Here is an 18,459-nt window from a genome sequence, read left to right on the forward strand (position 1 = left end):
AAATTTTTGCTTTTTTATGTATGTAGTGTATTTTAAAGTCTGTGTTTGGGCAAAATGGAAAAAAAAATGTTTGCTTTTTTGTGTATGATATATTTTAAAGAGTGTCGTATAATGGGTTTGGGCATTATGAAAAAGGAAGTGATACTCATTCTTATAAGTATTGTAACCTACTGTATTTTATGGTGCATATGGGAGAAAATAAATTTTGCACTTTTTTGTCAAGTGTATCTATACAGTATATTTTATTACAGAAAAGGGAAACTAAGTAGATAATTGCCTTTTGCATCAAGGTTTCAGTTCAAAGTATGATGGTTTTTGTTTACAAGCATAATGAGTGTTTAAATTTATGCAGTATGGACAAGGTAGGGGAAGTGAGGGCAAGGAGTTGTCATTTTACTCCCGTAGAGTTTTATTTGGACTTTCCTCTGAATTTTGACCTCATCCAAAAGGGCCTTGGCTCTATTAATCGGATAATCGAGAGATTGCTTGTGTGTGTGTATATATATATATATATATAGTATATATATATATATATATATATATATATATATATATATATATATATATATATATACACATTAATTCAACTGCCAGCTTTTGTTAATAAAATGATCCATAATGGTTTTCTCTCGGCTTGTTAACAACAAATTTTTAATGAATTTATTGAAAGAAACCCTATGTCTATCAATAAATATAATTTTAGTTATGAATTACGGCTTCTCATGAATTTTGGCTAGGATTCATATGCACTTTTATTAGTTTAGTAAATACTCTTTTAAAGGCTGTGACCTTTTTAGATGCTTAACATGAGAGGATGAAAGATCTATGATCTGGAAGTTGTGACATAGTATGATATCTTATTTTTCATGGGTTAAAATAATGACTTTTTTTTATAATTTTTTTGTCTTACTTTATATACACTATATTTAGATAATTTCATTATAATTCTCTCTTTACAGATGGTTGCCATGGATATTTCACTTTACTAAAGACTGGCTTTGATATAAAATGAAAGAAGGTGAATAGATTACTGTAATCTTTCTTTCTCTCCTGCACCGTCTTGAAAAGTATTAGGTGCCGGTATACTGTGTTATATACCAAGTTGGACTTGATATTTGACTTTAAACGTACTTTGTACTAGTCCGCTCTTCACTGGTAAGACAACCATGTAGCATTCAAAGGTTATTTATGAGAACAGATATTTTCACAAATGAAGCCCTTCCTTGGTCCCTAACATAGCCAACTCACAACAGAGGGCTGTGTGAGCTCAAGGTATCCACATCCATACCAAAAAGATTAATGGTGGCTCAAAAGAACAACATTAGGTGAACACATTTTTTATCTGATCATAACTGCTTTTTAATCATACCAGGGATGTGCAATTTTATCCTCTATTTCTTCTCATCTTAATCCTTAGTAAAGGTTGCTGTTTTTAATATACCTTTTCCAGGTGTTTTAACACTTATCTACAAGTAAAAAGTAATATTTTATAATGTATAACATTTATGTATAGTTTCATTTGTCATTAAGTACTGGGTGCAGTTTGCATGATCAGATCCAGCTGCCACATAAGGTTGTACTGTATTATTTTGTACTGGCACTATGGCTTATAAGGTTGCCAACCCACGTAGTATCCAATGGGACAAAATTGCATCAGAAATTTACTCTGAAGGTTTTTGGGGACTGAGGGGTCTGTGATATATTTTTTTTTTTTAATATTTGGAGGAACTGTCAGAGAATTATAAAGTACAATGAACAGAAAAAAATTTAAGGGCAATATTAGAACGTACACTTCACACCACCACAAGCGACAATCTTTCAGACGACTTACCGGTTCCATATTTCTTTGTAGATTATCAAATAACCTGGTGAAAGCCTGTATGCTGGCACGAGAAACTTGTGACCGAAGATTTTTGGCTTGTTTGAGAAGCGCCAAATTTACACTATGCAAATCACTCTGAAGGACTTCCGCATGATGTTCATTTAATCTAACAATATCTTGGATGCCTTCCATCTGGTTCTCCCTGCAAAATAACAATATTTTCTTTTACACGAATTTAAATTAAATAAACCTAGTATAAAAAATTGCATCAAATTCTAAATCAACTTCCAAGAGTTTGTCTAAAATGGGATTCATTCTGTCCCCTTCAATACCAATCTAGGGCCAAGAAACCAAAGAAACAAAACTGAAAATCTCACCAATCTGCAGCATTGACAAGCTGCTGAGCATTTTTCAGTGCTTCTTGTGGATTTGGGAACGGTTCCAGGTGATTCTTGAAGCAAGAGGAGGCTGGTTTTGCAGATCTCATGCCCAATGATCCCATGCTCATGCTTAAATCATCAGAAGATCTGTTGAAAGTTGCCATGATTACAATCAATGCTAACAAGGTTTTAAAAAGCAACAGAGAGTTCCTAGCTTAAGAAACGGTCTGCCACAATCCGAATTCTAATTATAGACAATGTACAGTACTGTAATGTAGACAAAAACCGTATTTAAAAGAAAATATCGATAGCGCATCACAGCATAAAAGAATGAATTACCCCTGCCGAAATTAGGTGACAAACAGTGACAACTGAATTAATAAGAAAAACGGAAGATATGGCAAAGGAATTAACTTGCCAAAGGCTGATAACGAATCTTGATATGCTGTATACAATTGCAAGGTTGCTGTCTTCAGTGACAAAATTCAGATTTAATGGTTTGTGACTTCAAATTGTTAAGCCATGAATTTAAACTGGAGGACTAAATATATGCAGTATTATTTTCCAATGAAAATAAATTTACCTTCTAGAAAATGGACTGCCAAAATCCCTCAGGTCCAAATGTTTTTGCATGTGCCCATATCATTTGACGATTTAAAACCATTTTTCTAAGTGGAAAGTGGCAAATATTACGTTCATTGTATATAAGATCCTCAACAACCTAAGGTGACTATGCATTTGAAATGGGATCTAGGTCCAAAACAACTATTCCCACTCATTTTATGAGTGATTTTAATCAAAGTTAAAACCTACTGTTCAAAAGGAGCTCCGAAAGCAATAAACTGCTTTTCCTTTCTCTTAATCTTCCATTCTTATTTCATATGCAGGAACTTACACAAACATGTCATACGCAGATTATATAATTAAATATACTCATATTGCATGAGAGAGAGAGAGAGAGAGAGAGAGAGAGAGAGAGAGAGAGAGAGAGAGAGAGAGAGAGAGAGAGGACTAATATAAAAAATGGAAAACGAACTCATTTCTGACAGGAAAGATAACTTTTAAAAAATCCAGTTATTTGAATACGGCAAATATGCCTTTCCTAAGACAAACTCTGAGTCAATTATACATTCTGCTAGTACTTATTAGCCGTATTTTTATATATACACTATGCTCATTTTCTCACGTGGAGTTGTTAAAGCTTTCCAACTAAAGTCCCTGAAAATACACCTGTGAATAGTAAACCACTAATATATATCGAAATAACATAAAGTATTCTTTTGCACTGTGTGACTACGGTAGTGTAAAAGACTAAATATTACAAAAGCTACAAGTTATTGTTAATAAATCTAGTGTGAAGAATTACAACCTGATTTGTATTCAAGAAAATCTGGAGAGGGCCCAATGATAGATGAGCATGTATCCCAGGACCATCTATGAGGGCCACGAAAAGGAAAAACATTTCTCAATATATATTATATTTTAAATGTTTGTTTATTCACAAACAAGCATGCATTTCATTTTGTAGATCAAACATTAAGCTATTGTTTTGTTTTCATAATAATACATTCATTATCCAAAGAATTTGGCTAATGTCTTTTTCGTTAGTTTTTAAATGCATGTTATTTTAAGTAGTATTTTTCAAGTTTCTGTTTCAGTCGCCGCCATCACAGTATTATTACAACTAGTACGTGTGAGTGTCCTGTAAATAAATTGCCTAATCTTTAGGACTATACTGTCTGATGCTTACTGTTCCGGGGCCCATACTAGCTTTCAAAGGCTTTGATCTTCAGAATTAGTAGATTAGATACACTGTATTACAGCCTTGATAAACAAATATGTATGTTTGAGTATATTTTTACAGTAATAAATGAGCAAACCCGAGATTTTTATAAATTTTTAATGAATTTACTTGACCACAATTATCATATACCCAAAATTTAACAGTTGACAAAATACCAGTCATATTACAGTTAGGCCTTGTCATTTTGAAATTTGCGCCGTCTCTGAGTGAAAATAGTCGTTACTCTGAAATGCTGTAAAGAATATAACATGTGAGATTTATGTTGGAAACCTTAAAGTTGGTATCTTCTGTAAGGCTATTATGATATCTTCAAATAAAAATTGTCGACTGCACTCGATCAATGCACATGAATGTAAAATTTCACTCACTTTTGAAAGACCACAGTATAGAAAGTGGCCACTCAACCAGACATGACAAAGCAGACACACAGGCACAAGTACATATGTACACAACATACATACTGTTTTGAAAAAAAAAAAATTATATGGGCTTTTACAGAGGGGACACGCAAGAAGGGTACAATATACGTATAGGTGTAGATTTCCACAACATTATAATATCGAGGAAATGTGTCTTTGGTATTTCCTTATGTCCAAGTTGATGTTATACTAATTATTTATAATCATGCTTAGCTCTCGTCAAATCTAGGATTGTTCATGCATACCTGTTAAGGAAATTTTCAAATTTTAAAGATAGTTGGATGAGCTCAGAGACATAGTCAAATAATTTTAAGGCCTTTAAAATAATTACTTTTCATTATTGAGAAAGTGTGCAAGACAAATCAAGCAGCTTGTCAAAATTATTAAAACACTACACACTCCAAGCAATCACCGTAACGCCACGCCACTTCGTGCCTGACAATATATTTTATAAAAAAAAAAATGCAATCTACCAGTCATATCGCCTCTCAAAATAAGGTAGGGAAACAAAGTGTCCACCTGAAAAGTTCCTTCTGTATATCCTTGCTGGAAAGGACAGAATTCAGCTTAACCATCTACAGTTTGTAACAAAGCTTAGCAGCTCAATGAATGTAGCAAGGGGTCATAATGAGGCTAAAGATCCAATCGAGTAAGAGCATGTAATGGGAATAAAAGTACTGACAGATTTTGTTTATCAATTAAGAGGGACTCTGAATCACGTCAGTCATGGAGGGAAGCATAATGATAACACAAGTTCCCTACTTGCTATACAAAGGGACAATGCACTATTGTAAATACGAACTAAATAAACTTCGGTACAACTGTCCAAACTACAGTTTATTGATGTATTTCCCTATTTTCAGCAGTTATTATTCTGTTTTCCCCTACTTTATAGTACACATAAAAACTATTATTGCCTTGCCAACAAAGAAATCAATCCAGTTACTGTCAAATACTTCCCAAAGAAACTCTACTGAAGAAAAATAAACTGAGTGAAACACACTGTATTTAAAAAAGGATTAAAAGACATTATAAGAAATTTACTGAAAATATCATAAAAGGGAATTTTACTGAAAATAATATAAAACGGAATTTACTGAAAATATAAAACGGAATTTACTGAAAATATCATAAAAGGGAATTTTACTGAAAATAATATAAAACGGAATTTACTGAAAATATAAAACGGAATTTACTGAAAATATCATAAAACGGAATTTACTGAAAGTATCATAAAACGGAATTTACTGAAAATATCATAAAAGGGAATTTACTGAAAATATTATAAAAGGGAATTTACTGAAAATATCATAAAATGCAAAGTCCAAATGTATACCATTGTGTGAAGGGGACCAATATTAATAAAAATGTAACCGTAGCATAATATACAAAAACTGTAAAAATGGTTAAGGGATGAATATGAACAAAAGTTTCGTATACTTCCAGTATACAGCAAAATATCCTGTAACCAAGCAACAATGCTCAAGAAAACCATCAAGTACCAGTCATGCAATAAATCAATAATGAAAGCCAGTCATGCAATTAATCAAAGATGAAAGACCACTCCTTTTAAAAGTTTGCAACTTGAAACTAGCCTGGATTCTGCGCTCATCTGAGGAGCTAAATGATGCTTGAGCTGAGGCCGCTGCTGCCCCACTGGGCCTATTCGCTCTGGGGCCGAGTGCGGTTCAACGCTGTGAGTGGGCTGAATTGCTGCTCGCTTCTCAGGGACTTCAGCTTTGTAGGTTTTCCTTTTTTGTCCATGACAAGTTTTATATGTATGATTCAATTATGATATTAAGTAAATAAACTGCATGCAATAAAATTAAATTCAATAACTTATGAACACAAACAGACAGTATATTTACATAAGGCACTATCTACAGTAACTGAAAGGATTTAGGTACTCTAACATTCAAAAGTAATGTCGTAATTAAGTCTACTATATTACTAAGCATGCAAATCTAATTACAGAACTGACATTCCATAACATATAAAATATAGGCAAATATAAAAATACAAATAAAGAAATAGAATATGGTTGCAGTACGAAGAGGCCACAGGGAACAGAGGAAGGGTAAAAGGTCGAAAATAACGCCGCTGGGGGCAAAGGGATAATGCAAAGTACTACTATCATCATCCACAGTCTGCTCCGCAAGGCACACTGTAAGTGGTACCCGGCCCTTAGGGATCATTTTGTATTGAACACAGTTACATAAAATTATGATCTTTATAACAAGATAAGGACCAATATAAGGACCACAATCAATCAATCAATCAATATGCACCTAAACACTGGAACCATTTTATCCAATTTAATACGCGTTGTTTAAAAAAAAAAGTACACAAAAGCCATTAAAAAACAGATAGCTAATAGACCAAGTTATCCTTGTTTAGTTCTGAAGGTTATTCTTAATAAATATGAATTCAGTTATCTATTTCTTTTACAGTCTTAGTTCTGAACAATATTTGGAAGCTATTTAGTTCATCCCTTGACCAACAGCTGAATACATGTGACATGATATTTGAATGAAATGGCAAACATAACTTCTGTCCAGTTATTGTAGACACAAGCCGCTATCACTCACACTGAGCATACATACACACACACACATATATATATATACATACATATATACATATATATATATATATATATATATATATATATATATATATATATATACTGTATATATATATATATATATATATATATATATATATATATATATATATATATATATATATATATATATATATATATATATATATATATATATATATATATATATATATATATATATATATATATATATATATATATATATATATATATATATTGACATATAATATTCAGTTGAGCTTCACCACCTATTTGCAGGTTTCTCTGTGGATCATATATACATATCATTAGTGGAAAACTCATAAATTACTGTATTTTCATATAATTTTCATGACTAAATGCAGTTTTTGTGATAAAGCTAATAAAATATTCAGGTATAAGCATTTTTAGTTTTTTTGGCGTTTTGAGCCATCAAAATAGGCAGTTATAAGTGTTTTTAGGGGGTTTTTAAGTATTCACGGATTTGAGCTATTCATGCGGGGTTAGTTGTACGCATCCCCATAAATACCGGGTCGACTGTACATATATATATATATATATATAGATATATATATAATATATATATATATATATATATATATATATATATATATATATATATATATATATATATATATATTTGTAAAAACTGCCATATAATGACTGCTATAGAACACATGTCAAAAGTAAATTTAAGAATGAAAAGGTTTACTTGTACCAATGTTTATTACATCTTTTGCAATCTTTATTCCATTTTTCGGTTAGAGTCTACAAGTTATTTCTAAATATACTGCATGATTTCCTTTGAGGGTGCTACTGCTTTGGGTCTTGCATAGCAAATTTTATTTGAGAAACATTTATTCCAGGTACAAAATATTTCTAGTGTAAACCCAACATCTCAAGAAAGGGGGTGAAATTCTGCTTTTCTGTGGTATGATACTTTATCATAATTTAAAAGCTCTAGAAAAAACGTATAAAATGCATAAGTTTAAAAGGCAATTGTACATTAAGAGTTGAATTTTGCACCATGACCCACATAAGTGTCACAGTTAAGTTTGTTGACCTTCATTATCAAAAGATTTTAAAAAGTAATAGTGTTACCGTTGGCCTTTTTCAATCATAAATTTGATGTCTCTCAATGAATTTGATAACATGGTTTTCTCCTTAAATATTACAAAAGCATCATCAACATATCTTTCGTACATAATTGGCCTGAGGTCTCTTCGACATTCTTCAAGTCATTTTCCTTATAAGAACATACAAGATGTCCTTCAACCAGACTTAATCAGTTTTCAAACTGTTTTGGACAGATCTCTAATCTCCGCAACATTGCATATTCCATTTGACATAAAATTGATTGTGAAATTTGGCTAACTTACAGCTTTCTCACTGCTGGCATAACTGGTCTTAAAAGTGGTGGCCTGATACATTATTTTAGTAAATTTTTGGTAATCTCTACATGATTCAAGGACATGATCCACAGGTATAGAGTGCCCTGTATTCACTACAGGTTATCTATTATGACCCTAAATGACATTAATAGCGTTCCACGGAAAGCTATTATCATTCTCTAACAGTAGAGCGTTTTAGAGAGCATGTGGATTTCATTTTTGTCATTTGGTGTGGTATTCACTTTACTGTCGCAATAATCCATGTGGCCACGGGCTCATCTGTAATAAGTGGACAAAAGGTATGCCAGCCCCACATTTAACATCAGGCCACAGGCTTTCTATTGTAGATGCATGGTATAGCATGGAAGTGAAAATACAAGGTTACAAATTCATAACAATAACAAAAAAATAAAAGAAATGAAACTGTATCAAGATGATATATATAGTTCCTTCATTTTGATATAGGATTATTAGGGACAAGCATTTTCAAAATGTGAAGACATCGCGAAGTTAAGATGGCATTGTGGGTTTTAAAAATTACATACATATCTGGTAAAACATGGCCAGTAGATTCTAAACATATATTTTGTATTTTCAGTGAGCTGAAAATAAATGACAGAAAAGGACAAGTTGTCCTCATTTAGTTCATTTCAGGACTTCGGATAACCGATTCCACTTCATGAGATGACATCCTGAGCTACTAAATAGCGGCAGCTTGGCCTCTTCACTCTCTATTTTCAGTTTACCGTATTTATGTATTTTTAAAGCAATGTATATCACCTTTATGAAACTTTAATTATCTGTGTTTTGACCGCTGTGAAGCCTTGTAAACCTATATTTTAATTACCATACTTTCCCTATGCTCTGTAAAATGTACCATGAAAATGATCTAGTAAAAGACAAAATTTAGATTAAACTGGACAAAAATGATTTTAAAATATTCTGTTGAAAATCACAATATGAAATGAATCAAGGTCAGACAGCGTAACAATTGACGTGCGCTTGCTAGAAAAACCATAATTCCAATATCCTTTTAAATCACAGGCCACATCAGACACATAGAGGTATGACTAAGTAGAACTAGTTCACAACCAGGTACTATCATGTTACAAGTGTAGCTCGCAGCAGAAGAGACTTGATTCTCGAGGCACTTGAAAGGACAATAAAAGAAAAGTGAAGAATTCGAAAAGTAGAAGCCTGATAATACTACAGCATAAATCTAATTAATGCAAATGAGGAATCATATCGCAGTAAAAAGTAAAGCTTTCAAAATAGAAGCTATAGGTGTTTGAACAGTGATTTTAATTCTGTGACTGGCCAATAATAAAAATAATGAAAACAGAAAAGAAAAAGGCTTTTCAGTATCGTTACCTTTCTGTAGGACGTCTGTAGTTACGACGGGAAAAGGAATTTGAGCCGTTACTGCTGCCTAAACTATTGTTAAGGCCACTATTCCCAGTGTTTCCTCCAGGAGGCTGACCTCTTCTGACTAACTGAGGTGTCCTGAAAAACATTGTAAATACTTGGCATGAAACATTAACCTAAAGGAATCCAGTTCAGCAGAGAAAAACTTGTCAAGTAATCGAATATAATATTACAACCTAGGTTCGGTGTTGTGTTAGATGAATCAACCGTAAAGAGTCCATTCTGAACCATTAATAAATATGATGGAGAGGAAACACCAAGTGAAGAAGCAATACATATTGCATTTCCTAAAAAAACGCTATACTCTACTGAGGTAAGTAATACGCTGTAATGGTACAGCTTAGAACACCAAGTAAAGCTTTAGGCTTTAACCCATTACCTGATCATCAGCCAATGTCTATATAATACATGATTTACTTTATCACATTAATCTGTATTAGAATATTAAATGTATATATACTTCTAAGCTTAATCGAAATGACTTGTATGTAGCACAACTACATATTCTGGGAATTCATGTCAGTACAGCCTAAAATAAATAACATAATAGCAATTACATACAGGTATATTAATGTACAAAAGATTTTAAGTGGTATTACTAATTAACTTTTTTTCAGCCACCTAGTAATTGCATAGTGAATTGCACTGAGGATTTACAATATATTTCATAACAATATGTAGGAAATGACAGTACAGCGTATGACAATTTCATAGAACTCTAGACTTCCTTTTCACCCTAATAATTGTTGATCCAGCGAAAAACAACTGCCACCGCCATATTCATCCTTTACCTGCCCAATCAATGCTCCCAGTAACATCACCAAAATGTCAACCATCCTGAAAACATTGCAAATGTTCTTGCACTTCCTAGAAATTAAAGCCTTTCCCTTCTAATACATCTTCCAGCTCATATCGCCAATGCTCCCCTTCCTCCCGTAAATTGCTAATGACACAGTTTTCACCATTCTGCCGCCGTCTTCCAGTCTCTCCATGTGTCCAAACAACCGCGGAACACTGAATCTTCTTATCACATCTTAGCTATATCTACATTCTCACCTTTATAGCTTTTCGTATTCTACTTATATTAGGCAACCTATCCATCTCAACATCTCCAACTTTTTTGTTGCTTGCATTCAGAATTTGCACCACAATTTTATCAAAGATAGGGCTAAAAAAAAAAAACACCTTTAAACATCACAAGGTACGCTTCAATGGACCGCCCTCTTTTCTTTAAACCTAATAAGTACAAAATACACTTCTTTCATTCTACCATCATCTGTTACATTTACTCTAAAAAGCCTATGTAAACCAACAACTACTCTTCTACCATCCACACTAATATTCAGTGTTCAACCTTCCAGATTTCTATTAAGTCTTATGACAGTCCAATTACATGCACTTCCAAACGTTTTCACAATCCTCTACTGCTTTTCTTTCTTACTGCTAACACTCCATCATTAGTGAACATCAACCTCTGCAAACTACTTTCATGACCCTTTTTCTCATCCCAAAATTTTGCACCTACATTTCCCAGTCTTTCCCTGACTCGTCTCGTCACCCAACCATGAAAATATATCAAAGCCATTGAAGTACAACACGCCCTACTCTCAAAACCTCACACGACCACTGTCATTCTCCTGTATAAATGTTCTACATACTTTACTTCTGTCATACCAACTTTTACTCACACATAACAAATAACCTTTCATATCAATTTTGGTATCCCTCTCAGCCATTCCTTTAGTAGCTTTCCCTCATACAGACTTACCTTACATACACAGGTTAGCCCCTCACTCACTCGCATACTACAGCATCTCGCTGGTAATCCCACCAGCTCCTCATGCCTTTCCTTTCTTAAACCTTGCATCATCACATCCATAGCTATGGGCACTTTCGAACTTGCGGTAATCTTCTCCATTCTTCATTTTTATCTGCTTCCCTCCAGACACCACATTCAACGAATCTCCAAATAAATACGCCATCAACACTTTTTGGTGGCAGGTAATCCTTCCCAATGACTGATAATACCTTAATCTGACTCAGTCATTTTCTTTACTTCACAAAAACAAAACATGCTTACCAAGAACAGGCTATCATACAAAGAATTTTTGTACAACAAAGAGCTGGTTTGCAAACAGAATAAAAGACTAAACCAAATGATATACCTGAAGGTTTCTCTGGCATTTTGAGGGCTGATACGTCTCTCCAGAGATCGGTGTCTCTTCTCCTTATTTGGAGGTCCAAGGCTCTTGTTTAGGTTACTATTGTGACTCTTACTTTTAGGCATAGCTCGTGAAAATGGCTGACGGGGTGCACTTTCCTCTTGAGAAGGATTAGAACTGTGTAGAGGACTAGCTTCCGGGCTTCGACCCTTGTAACTTACGTTGGGTCCTACAACTGCGAAAAATTGGAAATAAATATGACAAAAATGATGGATTAAACTTCGTAAACTGGTGTCACAACGACTACGGCCATCAGCTGTAATCACAACCTTCTAAAGTTTTTGTTCTAAAAAAATTATATTCCAAAAAACTGCTCATACATTTCCTATTAGATAAACGATGAGCCTTATGATATGAGAATCTATAAACTGGACTCAACGGTTTGATTAAACTCCGCGACGACACCAAGAAAGACTGAAAGCGCTTCTAAATCGTATACGCTATGGAGTTGCTTGTCCCTTCCTCGAAGAACGAAAGGTCAATAACAACCTGTGCAAGTCAAAAATATATAAACATAATGAATGTTTTCGAGGCAGTACTTAACACAAATCTGTATTCAAATAATCGTTTGAAGATGTAATTATCGGGAGTGAGAAATAAAACTCTCCATTATCGGGAGTGAGAAATAAAACTCTTCAAAGTAATGCTAATCATAATAGGCATACGTTATGGAACAAGTGAAAGGCCTAAGAACTTGAGCAAGCTTCCAGCAAATAAGTGATAGTGGAACGAAGTGTGAGGAAGAATAAAAGCTGTAAAACCGAGTACAGTATACAGTATACAACAAGGTCAGAAAACTTTCTAAGTTCATATAATAAATAATAAAGAAACGGAATTTTTGCAACTAATAATAACCGAATTCCAAAAATATAATTGCTTGTTAGCGCACTTAAACGCACTATGCTATGCTTATTTATTTTTAGCCGTGGCTTAGAGTGCACTAACAAACATTTGGAACTAAAACCCAAGAATGTGGGATATCAAGGTACAGGGACTATGGCACAGTCTATAGTTTGAGACTAATCATTATATGGTTAACACCCCCTCCAGTTGTAAGTGTGTATTAAACCTGATACCAGATGCAGCCCAGCAACACAACTCTCTAATTAATCAAACAAAATAGAATTTCAACAGGTAAAAATGACTTCGAACGATTAACAGACAAAGGCAAGATTATTCTGTGCTGTGTACCTTCAGCGAAAAAATATGCCAGCATACATAAACAATGAAAAAGTTCAAAGCTGTAATGAAACTATGGCGTTCAGACAAGAATGAAAAATTACACATAAATAAAGCAGTTTCGCAGTCATAAAACATGTATGTATCAACTTCACTGTATCCACTGTAGGGGTTAAAAAGAGCAGTCTCCAATAAAACATTAGCAATCAAGTGATTTAGTGACCTACTTCCTGCACCGAAACTTCTTTGACCAGCGAGCAAAGTGGTCAAGGACCAGATGGCAAGTGGTGCACTCGTTGTTATTGATTGCAACACTTGATCACGAGACCAAAGCATTGAACCTCACTTGCAGGATATTTTCCCTTCTTAAATTTCAAAGTTATTATTTACCCAAGTAGGGACTGCACTGCCTTATGAGATTAGGCTTAAAAGTTAAGCACCAGGTCGGTGAAAAATGTGAATACATTTTTAATACAACTGAAAATTAGTGTAAGCTATAAGCTCGGAAACTTAAAAACACACACACAAAAAAAGACTGTAGACAGAGACATACAGTAGGCGAATGTTAACGTGGTTTTGGAAGTAAAACATGAAAATTATGTATCATAAGAATTAGTCATAAAATGAAACTGCGTTTTCTGTCTCCACTTCGAATTCTCACAAGCGTTTCTAAGGAATTTTACACGCTAGCAACATGATAAATAATAACTTTGATAACAAAAACTGTCCGACTCACTTCAAAGGTATAACTAACATTCACAAATCCATAATTATAATTCTATGTGCAAACAAGAATAAACAGAAAGTACATCCATAAATCTGTATGAGTACATGTGCGTATTTGTAAGTGTCCTGTAAAATCTAAGCGCATTTGTACTGTAAGCAAATATCGTGCATGCATTTGTTTACTCCAAATTTTTGCCTACATACTTCATCGGGATTCATTAAGTATGCATAGTGTGTGCTTGTACAATCCTGAATTTATGTATGAACACAAAGTGCAGTTATATTTTGTTTCAAGAAAGAAAGGTAAAACACAAAGGATGTTATTCAATTAACCACATTACTGTTCGGGTTTACTGTTGCTGTTTTAGCAACACGCCTATTCCAAATGCTTATTTTCATGAGTCCTTTTATATATATAGTAAAATACTTATACAATAAAAGTGCAATGAACAGATTTAATCATTAATAAACATGCATTCTTTATTCCCAAATACAAACACACACACACACACACACAAACAATCAATCAAGTGGGAAAATTTAGTAAAAAAAAAATGGATCAATATATTTCAGCCGCCAGCCGGACCTCCGCCCGTACTGACAGGGGCCTCAGTGACATGGTAGAATGTACTATTCAGCTCTTCATATATCTTGCTCCTTCTATTTTTTAATCAAATATTTGTTAATAATGAAAAGAAGAGCATTTTCACATAGGTATAAGTAATAAGAACGCACATATCAACGGTCATACTGTAATAAAATAAGGCGTAAAACGATAAATTTCCTCAATACAATTTCTCGATAGCAACTACCTTCCAGGTAGGTTGGTAGGTGAAGCGTTACGTCTGACTACAAAGATCCATGAAACAGCACAAGTCAGAGTGTGTGTGTGTGTGTGTGCGCGCGCGCGCGCGCCTCAGGGAGATGGAGTTTATCCGGAAGACTGACGCCCAGAATCACCCACATTACTACGTGGAATTTATTTTCAGCGTCACTGCCACCCACTGCCAGGCCAACATGGTCCGAAAGTACAATTGCAAGTCCGAAAGTTTACAATATAGGCTCTGCTGTTAAAACCTCGTCAGCGTCAAAGCGCTCGCTAAAGCTGAGGAGAGAATTACGTGGGCGAAACCTCTATGGCTACTGCAAGCTAAGAAGGAAAAATCCTCTTAAATTAGATTAATGAAAACATAATGAGATACAGATTCCACTAAGTTAAAAGCTGTGCGAGACTATAAACTACGGTGATATGTGGTATGCAATACTGTGAACTGTACACATTTTAAGAACCAGAGATATGAGAAAAGGAAATTCTTCGTAACAAGTTCACTAGAAAATTTTATGAATAAAATTTCCCTCAAAGAGGATGCACCATACAAGGTCATCTCTAAAAAACACATATTATATTTACAAAGGTATGTTTGCGCACATTATCTTATAAACCGTGCACACAGTACTCAAATAACAGAACGCTTTGCAAAACACTTGTATTACACGTCATAACTGCCACCGTTGCTGCGAGTAACACTTTTAACAAAACCTTTTAGTCGAGAACATACGCACGCCAATCAAGAAAAAAAATAAGAAGATCAATAATATGCTTAATGTACTCATTTTAAACTTCAACCATGGCTCCGCTTAACTGAAAATATTTAACAATTAGACTTTCCTTTCGCCAGTGCAATGCAGCTCAAAAACAGGTCTCACCCCGTGCCGGCCGCTTGTTGCATCAGTCAAGTTGTAACTATCAATAATGCCACTCGTACTGACAGCTACAACTGTTCTTTCATTATTAGTGATGAAGTCTGTGCATTTTCATAAATAGACTTGAAATGCTACGCACCCCCTGAGCAGCACATGGGCGACATAACCAACCACAATAAAGCAGAAAGGTTGAGCAGTCGAGCAGAAAAATGATATAAATAATCTGTCCGTATGGAAATTCTGATCTAGTTTCACTCCCTCTGTAATACATCGTAAAGCCGAAGAATTTTAAGCGTGCTTCTAATAATATACCAAGATTTCCCAGACACGAAAATGCATTATCAGCAAACTTAAAATTAGCAATCAACTTTATATTGCATGTCTAAATATTTCCATTAAATGGCGATGCCACTAAAAGTATACAAACTGCCCAAAATATCTAGTGTTGTTAGCTTCAAGAAAACTGGACTCAAACTGTTCAGAGCTACCATCACCGTTTCAGTTGTTCAAAATCAAACACTTAACATAATCATATGACTCTTCAAAAAGTTATCAAATGCCGAGAAGAAATCCATGATTATCCATTATATAAAGTTGATCAAATTCCAATGAAACGAACAAACAGCAGACCGTCCAAGAATCAGACAGCACTCAATCATGCCAGCATTGTCAAACTAACTAAGAAAAATGCAATACAAAAAAAGCCAAAAACAATAATTTAATGATGTTACAGTGATAGTTAAACAACCACAGATCGCTGCTATATAAAACCGAAACAGCAGAAACTTACTTAAGTGGGTGTCACCACTGGAGGGCTTGGATGGTTGCAAGGAATTCTGACTGTGCTGGATTTCCAGCTGCCTGTACTTCCTCGCTCTTTCCTCTTGGATTTTCTTCTTGTCCCTCTCCTGCCTCCGTCTCTCCACTTCCTTCATGTTCTCCTTCTGCTTCTTCAAGAGCTTAATCTTGGAGAGCGTCGTGTTGGATATTGTGATGTTATGATCCTATACGATAAAAAAAACATTATTGGTTTCCCAACTCAACATTCAAACTGCGAACCGATTAAGATTTCATCTACTGGCGATGGATTTGAGAGATTGCAATGAGTACGGTCAGATGTCTCAGTTTTAGCTTTCGTTTTCACATAGAGAGATAGAGAAAAATATTGGTCACATTCAGTTGTCATTCTTAATTTTATTTATCATTATTAATCAAGGAGAATTGGAGTTTCCTATGGTTCACTCTTTCACTGGAACGCTTTTTAATGGTGAAGCTATAGTCTTCACCATTAAAAAACGTTTCAGTGAAAGGGCGAACCATAGGACACTCCAATTTTGCAACCTCATTCTAAAAATGTCCCCAAAATGTCAAACCTGGATCATCCGATAACCCACCGAAATCATTTACAATGAAATCCAGCCCTTGCCATACAAGTTACCGAATGGAAAAAGTGTGACTCTGCCAGATGGCGGCCTCTGCATTGTGCCCCTAAGCACAGAGGGTACCAATACAGGTCAACCACAGAGAAAACGCAAAAGTCTGCGGACTTTTACCTCTGATATCCTGGCTAACAAAACGAGAGAGAGAGAGAGAGAGAGAGAGAGAGAGAGAGAGAGAGAGAGAGAGAGAGAGAGAGAGAGAGCTTACTTCATCGTCCGTCTCGAAGTCGCTCTCGTAGTCGAAATTCCGGAAGTCCTTCTCATACCCTGGGCTTTGCCGAGACGAAACCCGGGATTTTGAAAGCTGCGAGCGTGTCCCGCTGAGACCTGCATACAACACGAAAGGATACATTATTACTCTCATTAATAATAATAATAATAATAATAATAATAATAATAATAATAATAAAAGGCAATGTGTACCCATATACATTTTCTGTGCGTAAGAATGACGGTCTACAGGCATCGAACTGCACGTTAATACTTGTCATATCCCTACCCAGGACCAGCTTCTCAATATAAGACCTCTAAAAGTATGTAGAAAGGAGGCACTTTGGGCCGAGCTTGAGGACAGTGCATCAAGTTCCCAAGGTTGGGACTTGCTGTCTCGACCCACTTTTCTATAAGGTTCACTTCTAGAGTGAAGGTACCTAATAATAATAATAATAATAATAATAATAATAATAATAATAATAATAATACTATACAGTACAGGGTATGCGTATGCCAAGACACTGCAAAAATAAATTGCCAGTTTACATGATCCCCCCATAACCTTCTGCCATTCTCTCTAACGAAACATTTTCTCCTCATACTTTCTTGATAAATAACGGACAAGGTTTTCATGGCGTCAAATCATCATATGTTCAGTGATGACCACAAGAAGATTTAATCATTAGGAAGAGGTCACCCAGTGACTATTTCGTCCCAGCATTCACAAAATCCGTTAATCAGTTCTTGAGGCAGCTCGATAAAACATGCAGACACAAGAGAACAGTAGGCTATTCTTCCTACTTATCTGGCTGTGGTAATAAGTTACCAAAATGATGACAGATAATCACTCAAGATCAGGTACATTCCCTGCAGACTGCACATGCATACAGTAAAAGTTTATACATACATTCATACATACACATATATATATACATACATACATACATACATACATACATACATACATACATATATATATATATATATATATATATATATATATATATATATATATATATATATATATATAATTGAAAGGTTTAAGAAAGCACTCCAATCCACTGTTAGTAGATAGAGAGAGAGAGAGAGAGAGAGAGAGAGAGAGAGAGAGAGAGAGAGAGAGAGAGAGAGAG

General features: G+C 34.6%; 1 protein-coding gene across 8 annotated transcripts in view; it reads right to left on the bottom strand.

Moving 5' to 3' along the window:
- The window catches only part of LOC136844865 (TOG array regulator of axonemal microtubules protein 1), a 697,822-nt gene that overhangs the window by 97,741 nt on the left and 581,622 nt on the right, over positions 1 to 18,459 (bottom strand). For 5 of the 8 annotated variants that reach the window (XM_067114112.1, XM_067114111.1, XM_067114110.1 and 2 more), the window contains 7 exons: positions 17,322 to 17,440; positions 16,465 to 16,678; positions 12,009 to 12,240; positions 9,790 to 9,921; positions 6,021 to 6,176; positions 2,200 to 2,349; positions 1,832 to 2,024 (listed from right to left, as the gene is read on the bottom strand). In XM_067114112.1, coding sequence (XP_066970213.1) covers positions 1,832 to 2,024; positions 2,200 to 2,349; positions 6,021 to 6,176; positions 9,790 to 9,921; positions 12,009 to 12,240; positions 16,465 to 16,678; positions 17,322 to 17,440 — 1,196 coding nt within the window. The remainder of the gene's footprint in view (positions 1 to 1,831; positions 2,025 to 2,199; positions 2,350 to 6,020; positions 6,177 to 9,789; positions 9,922 to 12,008; positions 12,241 to 16,464; positions 16,679 to 17,321; positions 17,441 to 18,459) is intronic. The other 3 variants (XM_067114114.1, XM_067114115.1, XM_067114113.1) reach the window with 1 other exon arrangement.

Source organism: Macrobrachium rosenbergii, chromosome 13 (assembly GCF_040412425.1).
Source record: "Macrobrachium rosenbergii isolate ZJJX-2024 chromosome 13, ASM4041242v1, whole genome shotgun sequence".
In the NCBI taxonomy this organism is placed as follows: Eukaryota; Metazoa; Arthropoda; class Malacostraca; order Decapoda; family Palaemonidae; genus Macrobrachium; species Macrobrachium rosenbergii.